Source organism: Schistocerca cancellata, chromosome 6, assembly GCF_023864275.1.
Source record: "Schistocerca cancellata isolate TAMUIC-IGC-003103 chromosome 6, iqSchCanc2.1, whole genome shotgun sequence".
NCBI classification, from domain to species: Eukaryota; Metazoa; Arthropoda; class Insecta; order Orthoptera; family Acrididae; genus Schistocerca; species Schistocerca cancellata.
In genome coordinates this window covers 238,166,453-238,185,774 of record NC_064631.1, presented here as the reverse complement: position 1 = coordinate 238,185,774, position 19,322 = coordinate 238,166,453, and the positions used below count along the sequence as shown (strand labels likewise).

The following is a 19,322-nucleotide window of genomic DNA, read 5'->3' as shown; positions in this document are numbered from 1 at the left end:
GGTCCAACTAGAGGAGCACGGAGAGGGAGTATGCTGCAGGAGATGGATAACACACGGGAAGTGGTCGCTCGAATATGTATCAGAAAGTGCATACCACTCAAACCGGCGTGCAAGTTGGGGAGTACATATAGAGAGGTCTAAATGGGAATAGGTGTGAGATGTGTCCGAAAGAAAAGTAGGGGCGCCAGTATTGAGGCAGACAAGATTGAGCTGGTTGAAAAAGACTGCTAACAAGGAGCCCCTCGGGCAGGATGCTGGAGAGCCCCAAAGGAGATGGTGGGCATTGAAGTCTCCAGTTAACAAAAATGGTGCAGGTAGCTGAGCAATAAGTTGCATCATGTCTGCCCTGGTAACGGCAGATGACGATGGAGTGTAAACGGTACAAAAGGAAAACGTAAAAGTGGGGAAAGTAGTGCGGATGGCAACTGCCTGCAGGCCGGTGTGCAACGTGATGGGATCGTAGTAAATATCATCCCAGACCAGCAACATAACCCCTCCATGAGCTGGGATACCTACCACAGGGGGTAGGTCAAAACGCACAGAGGTGTAGTGTGCCAAGGCAATTTGATCGCATGGGCGTAGCTTCGTTTCCTGGAGGGCTACGACGAGCGGACGATGCAAGCGGAGCAGCAACTTCAAGTCCTCTCGGTTGGAGCGAATGCTGCGAATATTCCAGTGAATAAGTGCCATCGTAAGAAAAGGAAGATGAAAGAAGGGGTCACCTCGAAGTCCGCTTAGGGCCTGGCTTCGAGCGAGCACTGCCGCCGGTATCAGTAGGCGGACAGTCATCGTCCATGGGGTCTATAGGGTCATCGGCCATCTCGGGAGGATGGCCGGGAGGGGGAGCTTCCTCCGCCGGTGAACGGCCAGATGTACGGCTACCAGCGGTGCGGCCAGGCGAAACGGATGACGGCCTGGGGCGGCAACCGCTGGGTGGCGCAGGAGAAGAAATGCGCCGTGGCGGAGAAGGAGAACTGTGCTTCCTATGCGCCTTTTTGGAAGGACGTTTGGTGGAAGTACCGGTCGAAGGCTGGGAGGTCGAGCGACGGAGGAAGTCTGCACGGGATGGTTCCTTCTTGAAGGCCCGTGCATCTGACTTCTGGGTCTTCGTCTTAGCAGAAGCTGATGAAGGTGCTTGTGTCTGAGGGGTGACGGGAGGAAGAGGAGACGTCGACCGCGCGATCTTAGCACTGGCCGAACGGACGACCGTGTTGCTGAAGGTCAGATCGCATGTCTGGGTTGCTACCTCCCGGGTAGTCCGAGGAGAGGCGAGGACAGTACTGTATTTCCCCGCTGGGAGCAGCGTGGGCTTCCTACTAGCCAATAGCTTGCGAGCAGCCGAGGTGGACACTTTCTCTTTGACCCGAATTTCTTGGATACAGCGTTCTTCCTTATAGACAGGACAGTCGCGGGAGGATGCGGCATGGTCACCCTGACAGTTCACACAACGAGGAGACGGAGGTGGACAGTCACCCTCATGGGCATCCCTGCCACAAGTGACACATTTAGCCGCATTGGAACAAGACTGTCGAGTGTGATTGAAACGCTGACACTGGTAGCAGCGCGTAGGTGTCGGGACATAGGGGCGAACAGAAATAACCTCGTAGCCCGCTTTGATGCGCGATGGCAGCTTAACACTATCGAAGGTCAAGAAAAGTGTCCGGGTCGGTACAAGGTCATTGTTGACCTTTTTCATGACCCGATGGACAGCCGTCACGCCCTGCTCAGCGAGGAAAGATTGAAGCTCCTCGTCAGTCAATCCGTCGAGGGAGCTAGTATAGACTACACCACGAGACGAATTCAAAGTTCGGTGAGCCTCCACCCGGACAGGGAACGTGTACAGGAGGGTGGCCCGAAGCAGTTTTTGTGCCTGAAAGGCACTCTCAGTTTCTAGTAATAAGGTGCCGTTACGCAACCTGGTACAAGATTTGACAGATCCGGCTATGGCATCTACGCCCTTCTGGATAACGAAAGGGTTGACAGAGGAAAAATCCTTTCCGTCCTCAGATCGAGAAACTACGAGGAACTGTGGGGCAGGCGGTAGTACTTTTGTCACTGGTGGCTGGTCATGTTTCCGTTTGTGGGCAGAAGTCGAGAGAGAAGAAGAGAAATCCATTGTGGAGGAATCCCCCACGATTGCCAGCGTCTCCGATGACGCGCTCCTTCCTTATGGGGACCCTCTCAGAGGGCACTCCCGCCTTAGGTGAATGTTTACACCCCAGGTCACACCTCCCGAGAAACAGATGGAGGGACCAATCGGCATGGTCAGAAGGTATCAGCTCAGGCAATCACCCCTCCCCGGGCCTGGCCTTTACCAGGGGGTACGCGCGTGCCTTACATGTCTACCCAGGGCGGGGACTTACGCGTTACCCCGTCACCGGCTACGCGTGCGAACGCGTGGGTCGGCCTTCAGGCACGCACAGGGAGGAAGGAAGAAGAGGAAAAAGAAGAGAGAGAGGGAGAAAGAGGACAGACTGTCTCAAACGCCAAGGCGGAGACCAGAGAAGGCAAGGAGAAGAAGGCAATGAGAAGGCAAGGAGAAAAAGGCAATGAGAAGGCAAGGAGAAAAAGGCAATGAGAAGGCAAGGAGAAAAAGGCAATGAGAAGGCAAGGAGAAAAAGGCAATGAGAAGGCAAGGAGAAAAAGGCAATGAGAAGGCAAGGAGAAAAAGGCAATGAGAAGGCAAGGAGAAAAAGGCAATGAGAAGGCAAGGAGAAAAAGGCAATGAGTAGGCAAGGAGAAGTCAAGGGAAAGAGTAAGGAAGAGAGTGAGGTGGAGAAGAGCAAAGAAAGGAACCAACAAAAGGAAGGAAGAAACGAGAAGTGAAAAACCAAAAAGACCACGATTATAGGTCGTGGAACCGTCCGTCTCCGGACGCAGGCGCTAACTACCCCCGTGAGGGGGATGGACTCCTTTTAGTCGCCTCTTACGACAGGCAGGAATACCTCGGGCCTATTCTAATCCCCGGACCCGCAGGGGGATACTCTTGATGAACTGTGGTATCGTGTTGAAGCTGCATGGGTAGCTGCACCTGTACACGCCATCCAAGCTCTGTTTGACTCAATGCCCAAGCGTATCAAGGCCGTTATTACGGCCAGAGGTGGTTGTTCTGGGTACTGATTTTTTGGATCTATGCACCCAAACTGCGTGAAAATGTAATCACATGTCAGTTATAGTATAATATATTTGTTTAGTGACTACTCTTATCCAGCTTTCCTATGTTGACAGTTGCTACAACTCTGTACCCCATCTCCCCTTACTGTCGTGTATGAAGTCATACGCAACCGATAGAATAGAAAAATGTAAAATATATAGTTCCTGCTATGAAATATCACAAAGAAACGGTGAATTAAACTCAGATATCTCTATTAAAAAATCAGTAATCGTGTTGATTGAGAAAGTTGAGTCGTAGCTGGTATCTATCTTTGCTTCAAATGATTTGATGAAGAGGGGAGTAGCCCCTTCAATAGTATTTCAGATATCGAAAACTGTATCGAAAAGAAAAAGATTGTCAGTTCCCTAAATTGCAAGATTTTGCTGAATCCATGAAAATCGGACAAAAATTATAATTTCTGAAATACCGTAGACGGCGTAAAGAGAAAATTACAGTTGGACTGGCTGTCATTAAATCCATCGTTGGTTTATTCTAAAGCAATTAAAGGTGCGATTTTAAGTTATGTTCTTTCCCAGCCACGTATAAACATGGCACACATCATGCCGCATTCTTAAACTGCAAATTCAGCAATTTCAAAAAGTTTCACATACCTGAAAAAATGCATATCAATTCCGAATGGCATAAAGATGTAGTTGAAAAGTCAAGTAATTTTGTTAACGATATGGCAACCGAAACTACGAGTATAGAACTCGTCAGTGAGAATCTTATGAAGCTGTAACCAACTAATCGCGCTAAGTTGCTGGTTGAAATCAATTGTTTCATGCTTATTGTTTTGTGCATTATATGACTTGCCTTCAATAGGGAAAACGAATTCAAATGCTGTTTTTGATTATTTGTTGCAGTTGGGGGTAGTTTGGTGACGAGGCATTGCGAAAACGTTTCCTAAATATTAGATTTGTTATGTAGCTCAAAATGACTTAGGTTCTGAAACAAACTGTGCAGTTTTATTTGATGCATTATCTTACAGATTAAAGATTCCAAACAACCGGATTTGATAATCAATGTTGAAACATGTGGTAGCGGTTTCAAAATGCAAATGTGGTAAATGTTATCCATCTGCAATTTAATTGGGACGAAAATAATGTTTTAGAGAATGGGACTTACGGTGGCACCAAAAGAAAAATAACGTAAATGGCGGACAACATAAAATCTGGGACTGTAAGGACATTATACTGCGGAGCTGTTTATGTTAATTACATTGGCTACGCTCCAAAACTGCTCTGTAGCAACCAAGAAGAGAAATTGAAGAGCACGTAACAGCGTCCTCAGAATTTCTAAATCAGGTGCATATGGCAAATGTTTTGCCCCTTCTGATAGGACAGCCTGTGGGCACCCATGGAGAAACTCATCTCAAGGCACTGCAACAGGTTTTTTAGTCTGCCAGGCTTTTTTTGTGGTTTTAGGGCGCACAACTTCAATGGTCATTAGCGCCCAGACTACGTAGGAATGCACCGCGAGGCACAAGTTTAAAACAGCAACTAAAGGGAAAACACGATAAAAGACAGACTGACAGGCATAGGATTAAAAAAAAAAACGGCATAATCAAATGTCCTTAGAGAGGTTGGTCAAGTTGATAAAACGAAGAACGCGAGCAGCTGCTCGTGGGTCATCCGCTAAAATGGCAGCTAGACTACATGGCAGGCCAAGATCAAGACGCAGTGTGTTAAAATCCGGACAGGACGTTAAAATGTGGCGGACCGTCAGCAATTGTCCACATGGGCAGAACGGCGCCGGCGCAGCCGTCAGCAGATGGCGATGGCTGAACCGGCAGTGTCCAATTCGTAACCGGGCCAAAACGACCTCCTCCCGCCGAGAAGGGCGGGAGGAGGACGTCCAAGCCGCGGGAAGAGGTTTCAAGGCCCGAAGCTTATTGTCCGTAAGTACAGCCCAATCGGCATGCCACAGCGATAAAATGCGCCGACAGATGACCCTGCTACAATCTGACGAAGGGACACAACAAGAAGCTGTCCGAGGCTGGAGGACCGCAGCCTTGGCCGCGGCATCTGCAGCTTCGTTCCCAGGGATACCGACATGGCCAGGAACCCACATAAAGCTAACCGGAGAACCGACGTCCACCAGCTGCTGAAGAGAGCGTTGAATCCGGTGCACGAAAGGGTGAACCGGGTACGGATCACTGAGGCTCTGGATGGCGCTCAGGGAATCGGAGCAGATGACATAAGCAGAATGTCGGTGGCGGCAGATGTAAAGAACAGCCTGGTAGAGGGCAAAGAGCTCAGCTGTGAAGACCGAACAATGGCCATGGAGCCGGTATTTGAAACTTTGTGCCCCGACAATAAAAGAACACCCGGCACCGTCATTGGTCTTACAGCCATCTGTATAAACGAAGGTCATATTAATGAACTTCGAACGAAGTTCGACAAAACGGGAGTGGTAGACCGAACCGGGGGTAACCTCCTTTGGGAGCGAGCTGAGGTCAAGGTGAACGCGAACCTGAGCCTGGAGCCAAGGTGGCGTGTGGCTCTCGCCCACTCGCAAGGTTGCAGGGATTGAAAAATTAAGGTGTTGAAGGAGGCGACGAAAGCTCCAGGGGGTAGCAGGGCAGAGACGTACAACCCGTATTGACGGTCTAGAGAGTCGTCAAAAAAGGAACGATAAGACGGGTGGTCGGGCATTGACAGTAGCCGTCAGGCATACCGACAAAGCAGTATATCGCGCCGGTAGGTGAGTGGCAATTCACCAGCGTCAGCATGAAGACTCTCGACGGGACTAGTATAAAACGCTCCGATCGCAAGACGTAAACCCCGATGTTGTATGGAGTTGAGGCGGCGTAAGATGGATGGCCGTGCAGAGGAGTATACGAAGCTCCCATAATCCAGCTTGGAGCGGCCGATCGACCGATATAGACGAAGTAGGACTGTTCGATCCGCTCCCCACGACATACCACTGAGAACACGGAGGACATTTAGAGAACGGGTACAACGGGCAGCCAAATATGACACATGTGGAGACCAGCTAAGTTTCCTGTCAAATGTAAGACCTAAAAATTTTGTTGTCTCCACGAATGGGAGAGCAACGGGACCGAGTCTTAAGGACGGTGGGAGAATTTGTAGCGCCAGAAGTTAATACAGACCGTCTTCTCGGCAGAAAAACGGAAGCCATTGGCGACACTCCAGGAGTAAAGACGGTCAAGAGAACGCTGAAGACAGCGCTCCAAGAAACATGTACGCTGCGCGCTGCAATAGATGGTAAAATCGTCCATGAAAAGGGAGCCTGATACATCAGCTGGGAGGCAATCCATTATTGGATTGATCGCTATGGCGAACAGAGCGACGCTCAAAACTGAGCCCTGTGGCACCCCATTCTCCTGGCGAAAGGTGTCTGACAGGACAGAACCCACACGTACCCTGAACTGTCGATCCATTAAAAAGGAACGAATAAAAAGAGGGAGGCGACCGCGAAGGCCCCATGTATGCATGGTGTGGAGAATGCCCGCCCTCCAACAGGTGTCGTAAACCTTCTCCAAATCAAAGAACACAGCCGCGGTCGGGCGCTTCCGCAAGAAATTATTCATAATGAAGGTCGACAAGGTAACCAGATGGTCAACTGCATAGCGGCGCCTATGAAATCCACATTGTACATTGTTAAGTAGGCGTCGAGACTCGAGCAGCCAACCAAACGAGAGTTAACCATTCGCTCCACAGAAACAGCTGGTAAGCGAGATGGGTCGATAACTGGAAGGCAAGTGTTTGTCCTTCCCCGGCTTAGGAATCGGGATAACAATAGACTCGCGCCAGCATGCGGGAACATGTCCCTCAATCCAGATGCGATTGTAAGTACGAAGAAGGAAACCTTTACCAGCAGGAGAAAGGTTCTTCAGCATGTGAATATGAATAGAATCAGGCCCTGGAGCGAAGGACCGTGACCGGGCAAGTGCGTTTTCGAGTTCCCGCATGGTGAATGGGGCATTATAACTTTCACGATTCGAGGAGCGGAAGTTAGGTGGCCTAGCCTCCTCTGCCTGTTTTCGGGAGAGGAAGGCAGGGTGGTAATGAGCGGAGCTCGAAACCTCTGCGAAAAAGCGGCCGAAGGCATTGGAGACATCCTCAGGGGCCACAAGGACGTCATTCGCGACCGTCAAGCCAGAAACTGGTGAGTGGACCTTAGTGCCAGATAGCCGGCGCAGGCTACCCCAGACAACAGAAGAAGGAGTAAAACTGTTGAAGGTGCTTGTGAAAGCAGCCCCGCTGGCTTTCTTGCTTCCTTTAATAATACGACGACACTGTGCACGTAATCGTTTATAACTGATACAATTCGCCACTGTAGGGTGGCGTTTAAAGGTGCGTAAAGCACGTCGACGAGCACGTAAAGCGTCTCTACATGCTGCGGTCCACCAGGGGACCTGTACGCGACGTGGAGAAGAAGTAGGGTGAGGGATGGAATATTCAGCAGCAGTGAGAATGACTTCCGTGAGGTGTGCGACCTGACGATCGCAGCTTGTGAAGGTTTGATCCTGAAAGGTCGCCCTGGAAGAGAAGAGCCCCCAGTCTGCTTTGGAGATGTTCCAACTAGATGAGCACGGAGAGGGGGTATGCTGCAGGAGATGGATAACACACGGGATGTGGTCGCTCGAATATGTATCAAAGTGCATACCACTCAAACCGGCGTGCAAGTCGGGTAATACATATAGAGAGGTCTAAATGGGAATAGGTGTGAGATGTGTCCGAAAGAGAAGTAGGGGCGCCAGTATTGAGGCAGACAAGATTGAGCTGGTTGAAAAGGTCTGCTAACAGGGAGCCCCTCGGGCACGATGCTGGAGAGCCCCAAAGGGGATGGTGGGCATTGAAGTCTCCAGTTAACAAAAATGGTGCAGGTAGCTGAGCAATAATTTGCATCATGTCTGCCCTGGTAACGGCAGACGACGATGGAGTGTAAACGGTACAAATGGAAAATGGAAAATGTAAAAGTGGGGAGAGGAATTCGGATGGCAACTGCCTGCAGGCCGGTGTGCAATGTGATGGGATCGTAGTAAATATGATCCCGGACCAGCAACATAACCCCTCCATGAGCCGGAATACCTACCACAGGGGGTAGGTCAAAACACACAGAGGTGTAGTGTGCCAAGGCAATTTGATCGCATGGGCGTAGCTTCGTTTCCTGGAGGGATACGACGAGCGGACGGTGCAAGTGGAGCAGCAACTTCAAGTCCTCTCGGTTGGAGCGAATGCTGCGAATATTCCAGTGAATAAGTGCCATCGTAAGAAGAAAAGGAAGATGAAAGAAGGGGTCACCTCGAAGGCCACTGAGGGCCTGGCTTCGAGCGAGCACTGCCGCCGCTATCAGTAGGCGGACAGTCATCGTCCATTGGTGCTATAGGTTCATCGGCCATCTTGGTAAGATGGCCGGGAGGGGGAACTTCCTCCGCTGGTGAACGGCCGGATGTTCGGCTACCAGCGGTGCGGCCAGGCGAAACGGATGACGGCCTGGGGCGGCAACCGCTGGGTGGCGCAGGAGAAGAAATGCGCCGTGGCGGAGGAGGAGAACTGTGCTTCCTATGAGCCTTCTTGGAAGGTCGTTTGGTGGAAGAACTGGTCGATGGCTGGGAGGTCGAGGTACGTAGGAAGTCCGCACGGGACGGTTCCTTCTTGAAGGCCCGTGCATCTGACTTCTGGGTCTTCGTCTTAGCAGAAGCTGATGAAGGGGCTTGTGTCTGTGGGGTGATGGGAGGAAGAGGAGACGTCGACCGCGCGATCTTAGCACTGGCCGAACGGACGACCGTGTTGCTGAAGGTCAGATCGCATGTCTGGGTTGCCACCTCCCTGGTAGTCCGAGGAGAGGCGAGGACAGTACTGTATTTACCCGCTGGAAGCAGCGTGGGCTTCCTACTAGGAAATAGCTTGCGAGCAGCCGAGGTGGACACTTTCTCTTTGACCCGAATTTCTTGGATACATCGTTCTTCCTTATAGATGGGACAGTCGCGGGAGGACGCTGCATGGTCACCCTGACAGTTCACTTCACACAACGAGGAGACGGAGGTGGACAGTCACCCTCATGGGCATCCCTGCCACAAGTGACACATTTAGCCGCATTGGAACAAGACTGGCGAGTGTGATTAAAACGCTGACACTGGTAGCAGCGCGTAGGTGTCGGGACATAGGGGCGAACAGAAATAACCTCGTAGCCCGCTTTGATGCGCGATGGCAGCTGAACACTATCAAAGGTCAAGAAAAGTGTCCGGGTCGGTACAAGGTCATTGTTGACCTTTTTCGTGACCGTATGGACAGCCGTCACGCCCTGCTCAGCGAGGAAAGACTGAATCTCCTCGTCAGTCAATCCGTCAAGAGATCTAGTATAGACCACACCACGAGACGAATTCAAAGTTCGGTGAGCCTCCACCCGGACAGGGAACGTGTACAGGAGTGTGGCTCGAAGCAGTTTCTGTGCCTGAAAGGCGCTCTCAGTTTCTAGTAGCGAGGTACCATTACGCAACCTTGTACAAGACTTAACAGTACCGGCTATGGCATCTACGCCCTTCTGGATAACGAAAGGGTTGACAGAGGAAAAATCCTTTCCGTCCTCAGATCGAGAAACTACGAGGAACTGTGGGGCAGGCGGTAGTACTTTTGTCACTGGTGGCTGGTCATGTTTCCGTTTGTGGGCAGAAGTCGAGAGAGAAGAAGAGAAATCCATTGCGGAGGAATCCCCCACGATTGCCAGCGTCTCCGATGACGCGCTCCTTCCTTATGGGGACCCTCTCAGAGGGCACTCCCGCCTTAGGTGAATGTTTACACCTCAGGTCACACCTCCCGAGAAACAGACGGAGGGACCAATCGGCATGGTCAGAAGGTATCAGCTCAGGCAGTCACCCCTCCCTGGGCCTGGTCTTTACCAGGGGGTACGTGCGTGCCTTACTTGTCTACCCAGGGCGGGGAATTACGCGTTACCCCGTCACCGGCAACGCGTGCGAACGCGTGGGTCGGCCTTCAGGCGCGCACAGGGAGGAAGGAAGAAGAGAAACAGGAAGAGAGAGAGGACAGACTGTCTCAAACGCCGAGGCGGAGACCAAGAGAAGGCAAGGAAAAGGAGGAAAGGAGGAGAGGGCAAGGAGAAGAGGGCAAGGAGAAGGGGGCAAGGAGAAGGGGGCAAGGAGAAGGGGGCAAGGAGAAGGGGGCAAGGAGAAGGGGGCAAGGAGAAGGGGGCAAGGAGAAGGGGGCAAGGAGAAGGAGGCAAGTAGAAGGGGGCAAGGAGAAGGGGGCAAGGAGAAGGGGGCAAGGAGAAGGAGGCAAGGAGAAGGGGGCAAGGAGAAGGGGGCAAGGAGAAGGGGGCAAGGAGAAGGGGGCAAGGAGAAGGGGGCAAGGAGAAGGGGGCAAGGAGAAGGGGGCAAGGAGAAGGGGGCAAGGAGAAGGGGGCAAGGGGAAGGGGGCAAGGAGGAGGGGGCAAGGAGAAGGGGGCAAGGTGGAGGGGGCAAGGAGAAGGGGGCAAGGAGGAGGGGGCAAGGAGGAGGGGGCAAGGAGGAGGGGGCAAGGAGAAGGGGGCAAGGAGGAGGGGGCAAGGAGGAGGAGGCAAGGAGGAGGAGGCAAGGAGGAGGAGGCAAGGAGGAGGAGGCAAGGAGGAGGAGGCAAGAAGGAGGAGGCAAGGAGGAGGAGGCAAGGAGGAGGAGGCAAGGACGAGGAGGCAAGGAGGAGGAGGCAAGGAGGAGGAGGCAAGGAGGAGGAGGCAAGGAGGAGGAGGCAAGGAGGAGGAGGCAAGGAGGAGGAGGCAAGGAGGAGGAGGCAAGGAGGAGGAGGCAAGGAGGAGGAGGCAAGGAGGAGGAGGCAAGGAGGAGGAGGCAAGGAGAAGGAGGCAAGGAGGAGGAGGCAAGGAGGAGGAGGCAAGGAGGAGGAGGCAAGGAGGAGGAGGCAAGGAGGAGGAGGAGGCAAGGAGGAGGAGGCAAGGAGGAGGAGGCAAGGAGGAGGAGTCAAGGAGAAGGAGGCAAGGAGAAGGAGGCAAGGAGAAGGAGGCAAGGAGGAGGAGGCAAGGAGAAGGAGGCAAGGAGAAGGAGGCAAGGAGAAGGAGGCAAGGAGAAGGAGGCAAGGAGAAGGAGGCAAGGAGAAGGAGGCAAGGAGAAGGAGGCAAGGAGAAGGAGGCAAGGAGAAGGAGGCAAGGAGAAGGAGGCAAGGAGAAGGAGGCAAGGAGAAGGAGGCAAGGAGAAGGAGGCAAGGAGAAGGAGGCAAGGAGAAGGAGGCAAGGAGAAGGAGGCAAGGAGAAGGAGGCAAGGAGAAGGAGGCAAAGAGAAGGAGGCAAGGAGAAGGAGGCAAGGAGTAGGAGGCAAGGAGAAGGAGAAGGAGGCAAGGAGAAGGAGGCAAGGAGAAGGAGGCAAGAAGAAGGAGGCAAGGAGAAGGAGGCAAGGAGAAGGAGGCAAGGAGAAGGAGGCAAGGAGAAGGAGGCAAGGAGAAGGAGGCAAGGAGAAGGAGGCAAGGAGAAGGAGGCAAGGAGAAGGAGGCAAGGAGAAGGAGGCAAGGAGAAGGAGGCAAGGAGAAGGAGGCAAGGAGAAGGAGGCACGGAGAAGGAGGCAAGGAGAAGGAGGCAAGGAGAAGGAGGCAAGGAGAAGGAGGCAAGGAGAAGGAGGCAAGGAGAAGGAGGCAAGGAGAAGGAGGCAAGGAGAAGGAGGCAAGGAGAAGGAGGCAGGGAGAAGGAGGCAAGGAGAAGGAGGCAAGGAGAAGGAGGCAAGGAGAAGGAGGCAAGGAGAAGGAGGCAAGGAGAAGGAGGCAAGGAGGCAAGGAGAAGGAGGCAAGGAGAAGGAGGCAAGGAGAAGGAGGCAAGGAGAAGGAGGCAAGGAGAAGGAGGCAAGGAGAAGGAGGCAAGGAGAAGGAGGCAAGGAGAAGGAGGCAAGGAGAAGGAGGCAAGGAGAAGGAGGCAAGGAGAAGGAGGCAAGGAGAAGGAGGCAAGGAGAAGGAGGCAAGGAGAAGGAGGGAAGGAGAAGGAGGCAAGGAGAAGGAGGCAAGGAGAAGGAGGCAAGGAGAAGAAGGCAAGGAGAAGAAGGCAAGGAGAAGAAGGCAAGGAGAAGAAGGCAAGGAGAAGAAGGCAAGGAGAAGAAGGCAAGGAGAAGAAGGCAAGGAGAAGAAGGCAAGGAGAAGAAGGCAAGGAGAAGAAGGCAAGGGAAAGAGTAAGGAAGACAGTGAGATGGAGAAGAACAAAGAAAGGAACCAACCAAAGGAAGGAAGAAACGAGAAGTGAAAAACCAAAAAGACCACAAATATAGGTCGTGAAACCGTCCGTCTCCGGACGCAGGCGCTAACTACCCCCTTGAGGGGGGTGGACTCCTTTTAGTCGCCTCTTACGTCAGGCAGGAATACCGCGGGCCTATTCTAACCCCCGAACCTGCAGGGGGGGTCTGCCAGGCTTGCGTTCTACTGCCAGCACCTTGTCCCTTCTACGTTTACATCTACATGGATACTCTGCAAACCACACTAGAGTGCCTGGTAGACGGTTCATCGAACCACCTTCGCAATAATTCTCTATTATTTGAGTCTCGAACAGCTCGCGGAAGAAACGAACACACAGCTTTCCGTGTAAGCTCTGATTTCTCTTCTATTATGATGATGATCGTTTCTTCCTGTTTCTCCCTACGTAAGTTGACGTCAACAACATGTTTTCGCATTCGAAGGAGAAAGCTGGTGATTGAAATTTCGTGAAGAGATTCCGCCGCAACGAAAAACGCCTTTGTTTTAACGATGTCCACCCCAAATACTTTATCACGTCAGTGACACTCTCTCCCCTATTTCGCGATAATAGAAGACGTGCTGCTCTTCTTTGAACTGTCTCGATTTATGCCGTTCATTCGATCAAACATATCTTTGACTGTCAGATTGCCTAATTGACAAAAGCAATCAACTGCGAAGAAACGAGATCCGGTTTTGAAACCGGAGTCGAAAAACGTTGCGAATGGTCAGATGGTAACCAAATTGCTACTATTCAGCTCTATATTTAGTATAAGTATTATATGTTCTCGTAAATACTGTAGAGAACCTTCGTTTTGCTCACTTTACGTGTTGCTTGGACAATACTCTCGCAAATCTGAAAAGATTAGTCACTTACCTTTCGTGAATCATAGATCTCTCCACAATAAAAGTAAAATAAAATACTTGCAACAATCGCTATTTAAGCCGTGTACCCTATCAGTCCAAAATGCTTATGGACTGAAGTAATAAAAACTACGGAAAGTTAAGAATGGTTGTTTCATTACGTCAGGTGCCCTAAATAGTTTCTCCCAACTTGGGTCAGAAAAGTCCTCCTTTGAGATGTTATTCAACTCACCCGCCACGTCGGCTTGAATGTCGGGTATGTCATCAAAGTGTTCACCGTTCATGTGAATTTCTGTACTTTGTCCTTTTGTGGTAAGTCCGTTTTGAGAGCACCAAGTCTCGTCACCCGTGATGATTTTTTTTCTGAAAACAGCTGTGTGTTTGCGTTTCAGTCACGTCATGGCAAGCGTCCTCGCGTCTTTGGTTTCGTTGTGGTATCAAGATGTGTGGGACAAACTTTGCACTCACTTTTCTGTTCTTCAAAACATTCTGGAAAGTGTCTTGAATGGTCGTTCAACTGTTACTTGTAACACAACCTTGACACGCTACTCCCGCGGATCCACTAATTAACACTACTTGCTCACAATTGACTGGCGGAAGGGACATTTATTGTTTACAGTTGTTAGTTCAAGCTACCACAGTAGTTAATGCGCTGACATCGCTATTACACTAAGAATAAAATTAGTCTCAAAATTTTTTGAGTGGGTGGTGTATACACTGTAACTGACCAAGTGATAAGAACATTATTGCTTTTAATACATATTTTTGAAAACAACATGGTAATCATAAATCAAATTTTTACTACAGCTCGATTCACCAGTGCATAGAACTCAGATTCCCTCAGCTGCAGCAACTAATTTGTACAGACTGTCCCGTAACTGAATACAAATACCTACATTTCAGGTTAAAAAGTAAAACACGTCGTATTTCATAGTTGTAAAGTTATTAATTCGATTGAAACCAGTTGCCATTAGACAGCAAGATGCTGGACTGCTCCTGCCAGCATTATATCAATGGCAGCCTGGCATTGTCGGCTACTACAGTGTTGCTACTTCAATTGCCCAAACGATTGTGACTGTCATTTCTCAAGTAGGGGACGCTTCTTGTTGGTAAAATTTAGTCTGTTTCAAGAAAAATCTGTTCCGGTCCTAACTAAAACTAGGGATACATTTAGATATTAGAGATCAGTGCCGTATTTGATTTCAAAAATTAACGTGATTTTTGTAGCAGATACAGACTTTAAACTTTACCCTTGTTTAGAGTCATATATTGACAAAATTACTTAATGTCAATTTTTGAAACATGTAGATAGCAAACGCAGTGGGATACGTAACTGATCCATTACCAAACTAGATATTTCGGTAACCAATGAAAAAGAGAAAGATGTTGTAGTGAGTTTAATAGTTCTCGAGATATGACGTAAATCTGAAATTGTTTCCTTCACGAGGAATTTACGTACTTAGGGGAAAAATTAACTCCGTTCATTTCTAGTTAAAACTGAGAACGGATTTTTGGCATGCTTAGAGACCCTACAGAAACATAGCTCATCGTGACTTTCTCGTTTTTTGTACTGATTTTTGTTGGAGATAGGAACTTTAATGGAGTTTTCTATAGCTGCGAAGAATGACTTTCTGCTAGGCCTGCCATCTCTCAAACTGCTGATCCCAGACAGGTATAGAAAACACGGACATTTAGGGCATAATCCGTAAATAAAATCTAGGGTGTGAAAAGTGGATCTGCGGCACACCTCTGCAACAGCCGGACAGAACCACCGTCTGCCATGATGATCCTGTGGCCTTAGGGCCTGAACGCCCTGTAGATGATAAGTGTACAGCAATTGTTCATGAAGTACCACCCAGATCAGAGAGTGAGACCCGTCTTCTGCTGCTGCTAATCATTGCACACTGATCCCAGGGGTTTCTTCCATCGAATGTAGCACACGGTCCGCCATGTCAGGCGTGTGGACTGTGAGATGGCTTCCACTGTCAGCCTTCCAAGGTGCAAGGGGAACTGTGTCCCTAAGACGCTGCGGGACAGCTTATTACAGGACATTCTGTGCTGTGGATAGTTTTCAGGGTTGAGGGCACGGGCTTGCAGAGTACGACCATTTGCTATACCATAGCAGAGTATCATATCCACCATTTCACTTATCGAGTAGTAAGCTTCCACGCTAACAAATGATGTAAGAGAGAAAATGTGAATGTATTGCACCGTGTGTACGTATAAACAGCGCAGTAACAGAAGAAGGTAGAATACCGTGATACGTACCAAGGATTGACAGTACTGTAGAATGCGGCACACAAACACGACGAAAACTATCGTAGCCTACAACACGACTCGAACCACACAACTAATTCAGACCAGCTAATGGTCTTGCCGCAATGGTAACACCAGTTCCCGTCAGATCGCCGAAGTTAAGCACTGTCGGGCTGGGCCAGCACTTGGATGGGTGACCATCCGGTCTGCCGAGCGCTGTTGGTAAGCGGGGTGCACTCAGCCCTTGTGAGGCAAACTACTCGATTGAGAAATAGCGGCCCTAGTCTCGTAAACTGACATACAGCTGGAAGAGCGGTGTGCTGACCACACGCCCCTCCATATCCACATCCAGTGACGCCTGTGGGCTGAGGACGACACGGCGGCCGGTCAGTACTGTTGGGCCTTCTGGCCTCTTCGCGCGGAGTTGAGTTTTTTAATTGTAAGTAGAGTACTGTGACTTAGATATCATAATATCCTGTCGACACATTTGACAGAGTGCCAATGCAACGACTGTGCTAATATCCGCAACCAAGCGTCGCGCGGCCCATCTTATCTCTGATAGTATGCGTTTTCGGACGCGTTTTTATTGGACTTATTTTCCTTGTTTCTGTAAGTACTACCACATCTCAAGGTGTTCGACACTTTATTGTGAGCATCCTGTAAAACAAAATCTATACATGGTGTAAAAAAAAAAAACAGCCACTGACAATCTTTAGGGATAGGTTCCTTACATCAAAACAAGAAAGAAATGTGTGGTGAACATGGGCTGTAAAATGCATACCTTAAGAGCAATGAGCACTAGTTCAGCTTCCATGCTGCGAAACAGATCTCTTTCATCGAAGGACTTTGCTTCGCATATTTTGGGAGGAGGTAGTACGGACCAAACCAAGAAAAAAAAAGTGCAGTAAACAGGGGGACTAAAATGCATACTTTAAGAACTATGAGCAGTTGTTCATCTTCGCTAGTGTGAAACGTGTCTTCTACTGAAGAAGTGCTCATAGCTCTTAAGGATTGTATACTAGAGCACATGCTTACCAGACATTTCTTTCTTGGTTTGGTGTCAGGAACCTGTCGTTAAAGCTTGTCGCAGTTTTTCTAGGATAGCCTATAAATCAGTAAAGCTTTGACAATTTATTTACTTTGAAACATGTAAACAGCAAATAAGTACACACAATATAAGGTTAACAGAAAACTGTTTGCTTTATATTTTCTCTGGCTACTTTGGTTATCAATCGCTATGTATCGAAAAAGCCCGGCTTATGATTATGTCTTAAAAGAGTAAAAATATTATTATGAATATTGTACTGAATTTGCAGTCTATCCAGTTTTGCAAAATTTTTTGGCAGTCACTTTTTCTTTTCAGGCATGCCCATTTTTAGCCACTGCACTACCATTCTGTGCAGAAACTGTATGTATCGACGCGAAGTGTCCAATATACACATTCAGAGCGTCATGAAGTTTTATTGGTGAAAAAATATTGAGTAACAACGTAGTCTGGGGACCTCAGAACTCTTGTGATGACCGCAGAACCCTTACCACGCTTTCACTACGTCTGTTAAAACTATTTACGCCTCAGACCGTATGTTACGTGCAATAAGTATGGTGACTTTGAATCTCTAGATCTCGGTAACGGATAATGATATCGAAAACAGTTTCAATGTTCCTCCAGAACAACATCTTAAAGAGATAAAGTAAAAAGTCGAGAATTTGCCATTAATAGGAACTGTGGAATGATCATTCCCACAACTGATATTTTTGGTACTCAAAACTCATGGTTTTTCGGGTGTATTTTTATAACGGATACAAATTTACGAAAACGGAAAAATATGTTTCTGTATGAACGTACAGTTAAGAATTAAGCCATTTGCTGTGGTTAGTTGTTTAGATAATTGCCGCCCAAGGTGCAAAAAAGGCTAAACACCGGTTTCTACCGTTTCATGCGATCCCCGCAGTTGGCATTTTACATACCCAAAAAGCACGGTTTTTTCTCAGGAACCACCCATGGACACAATGGCGATTTTATAACCACCTAAGGTACGGCATAAACCACACATAATTCAGTTTGCGTGGGATGGAGGATGTGTGTAATGTTTAAATTTTGACCCTGTACTGTAGGACAGGTACAGTATACACGTTCTTCGGATAGGTATACAAACGATTACAGGGCCAAGGTCTATCGAAAGCAGTTGAGACTATCTCTGTGATCAATACAGATAGAGATACGACCGCCTGAAAAATAATATTTTCAAGCGAGGCTTTTTTAACATATTTGCATTGCGCGCCTTCGTGCACAGACCAATGTGTGTATAGGGGTGTGTCTAAGAGTGCTTGCCGCTGGTTTCCTTGGTAGAAAACGAACGAAACTACCTATGCACCAGTCGTCATTAGTGAATTTTAACTAAGATTTATTAAAATCCACTGATTTCAAATCAGTCGTATTGTTTCAGACACAAAAAAGGTCTGTGATTACCGCGGAGAGTAGTACAATCACCCCCGCCCCCCCCCCCCCTCTCCAGGACTGCCGCTGACGCTCTCAAAACTAGGACAAATCGTGGGAAACCCGCACGCTGAATAAAATAAAATTTCGCGACAAATGCCTTAGTACAGTACTGGCTGGAAAAAACTTACCTATGTTATGTTTAGCGGTGGAAGCTGGAAACCCAACATGGCGACATTCGCCGGGAGACAACTAGCGCGACAAATCTGAATGGGTTCCTCATTAAAGCATGTATGAAAACGTTAAAGGGACGCGTTGAAACATGGTGAAGATATTCTATAGGCATACAGTGGACGGTCTGAAAATTAGTGAAATTAATATAAAACAGGATCGTCAAAACAACAGCAAGTTAAGTCAGCTTGCCGTTGCCCTTGATTAAAACCAACCGTTACCACGCTTTGGTAATATCATGGTTATGCGTCAGTTTCGCTAGTTGTCGACGTCATTTGCTGAGAAGGTGTATCAATAAGTAAAGTCTATTGAGCTTTGTTAATAATAGAAATCTGTATGTCTTTGTTGACAACACTGAGTCACAATTTCGTAACAATGCACGGCAAACCAGAGTGGAAGCGGAACGACAAATAAAAGTCTTGTGCCAATGTATAAAACGTAAAATGTGTTGCAAGAAATTACGATTACAGCGAATATGTACCTCAAACGTTGCAAAATAAAAACAATTTTATGTCAGTAACATTTAATTTCAGTACTTTAAAAATAATGTACAATTTTGCAAACATAATCTCATGCAGTATTACTTTCCGTTAAAAACCTCTGAGAGTTCCCCCTTTGTAGGATCTGAGCTACAGGTTTTTCATTCCCATTGAAGTTCACACCAGTTTCTGATAATGATTATCGGCGATTATAATAAACGGCAGATTTAACGTTCACGAAAACCTTGGAAGATATTATTGTGACTCTTTTGGCTATGACATAATAAACGGGATATTATGCCGTTACGTAGACGATGCAGCGGTTTTGGCGCTGTCATGCAGTCGAAGTGGGCATGAAACTTCACGGAAGAGAACGGAAATATTCCACAATCTATTTTTCCGTCGCTTCTTCGCACATCCCATATCAAGTTACAGGAGAGAACTGCTCCAGAGAGTTCCTGATTAATCGGAAATCTTACAATTCTTCACTATGTGTCCCGTTGACCTAAAAATGGTTCAGTCGGGGCTCTACATGTCCCTATTTTCGAGTAAGAGAATCTACAATTTATATTCTACTGATTCAATATATTAATATGTATTAATATATAACATAAAAGAAACTGCCAGTAACTTATTCTCATACTATATCTAGTTTATCTGATTGCAGTTGGCAACGCTGTATAACAACCATTTGTTGTTATAGTGTGTGAATTCTCATTGTT

At 48.4% G+C, this 19,322-nt stretch overlaps 1 protein-coding gene across 1 annotated transcript in view; it reads left to right on the top strand.

Annotated features, from left to right (window-relative positions):
* The window catches only part of LOC126088262 (ribosome-binding protein 1-like), a 65,235-nt gene extending 50,237 nt beyond the window's left edge, over positions 1–14,998 (top strand). Inside the window, exons 2-3 of the mRNA XM_049906392.1 lie at positions 10,343–12,126; positions 14,918–14,998. Coding sequence (XP_049762349.1) covers positions 10,343–12,126; positions 14,918–14,998 — 1,865 coding nt within the window. The remainder of the gene's footprint in view (positions 1–10,342; positions 12,127–14,917) is intronic.
* Positions 14,999–19,322: the final 4,324 nt, after the last annotated feature.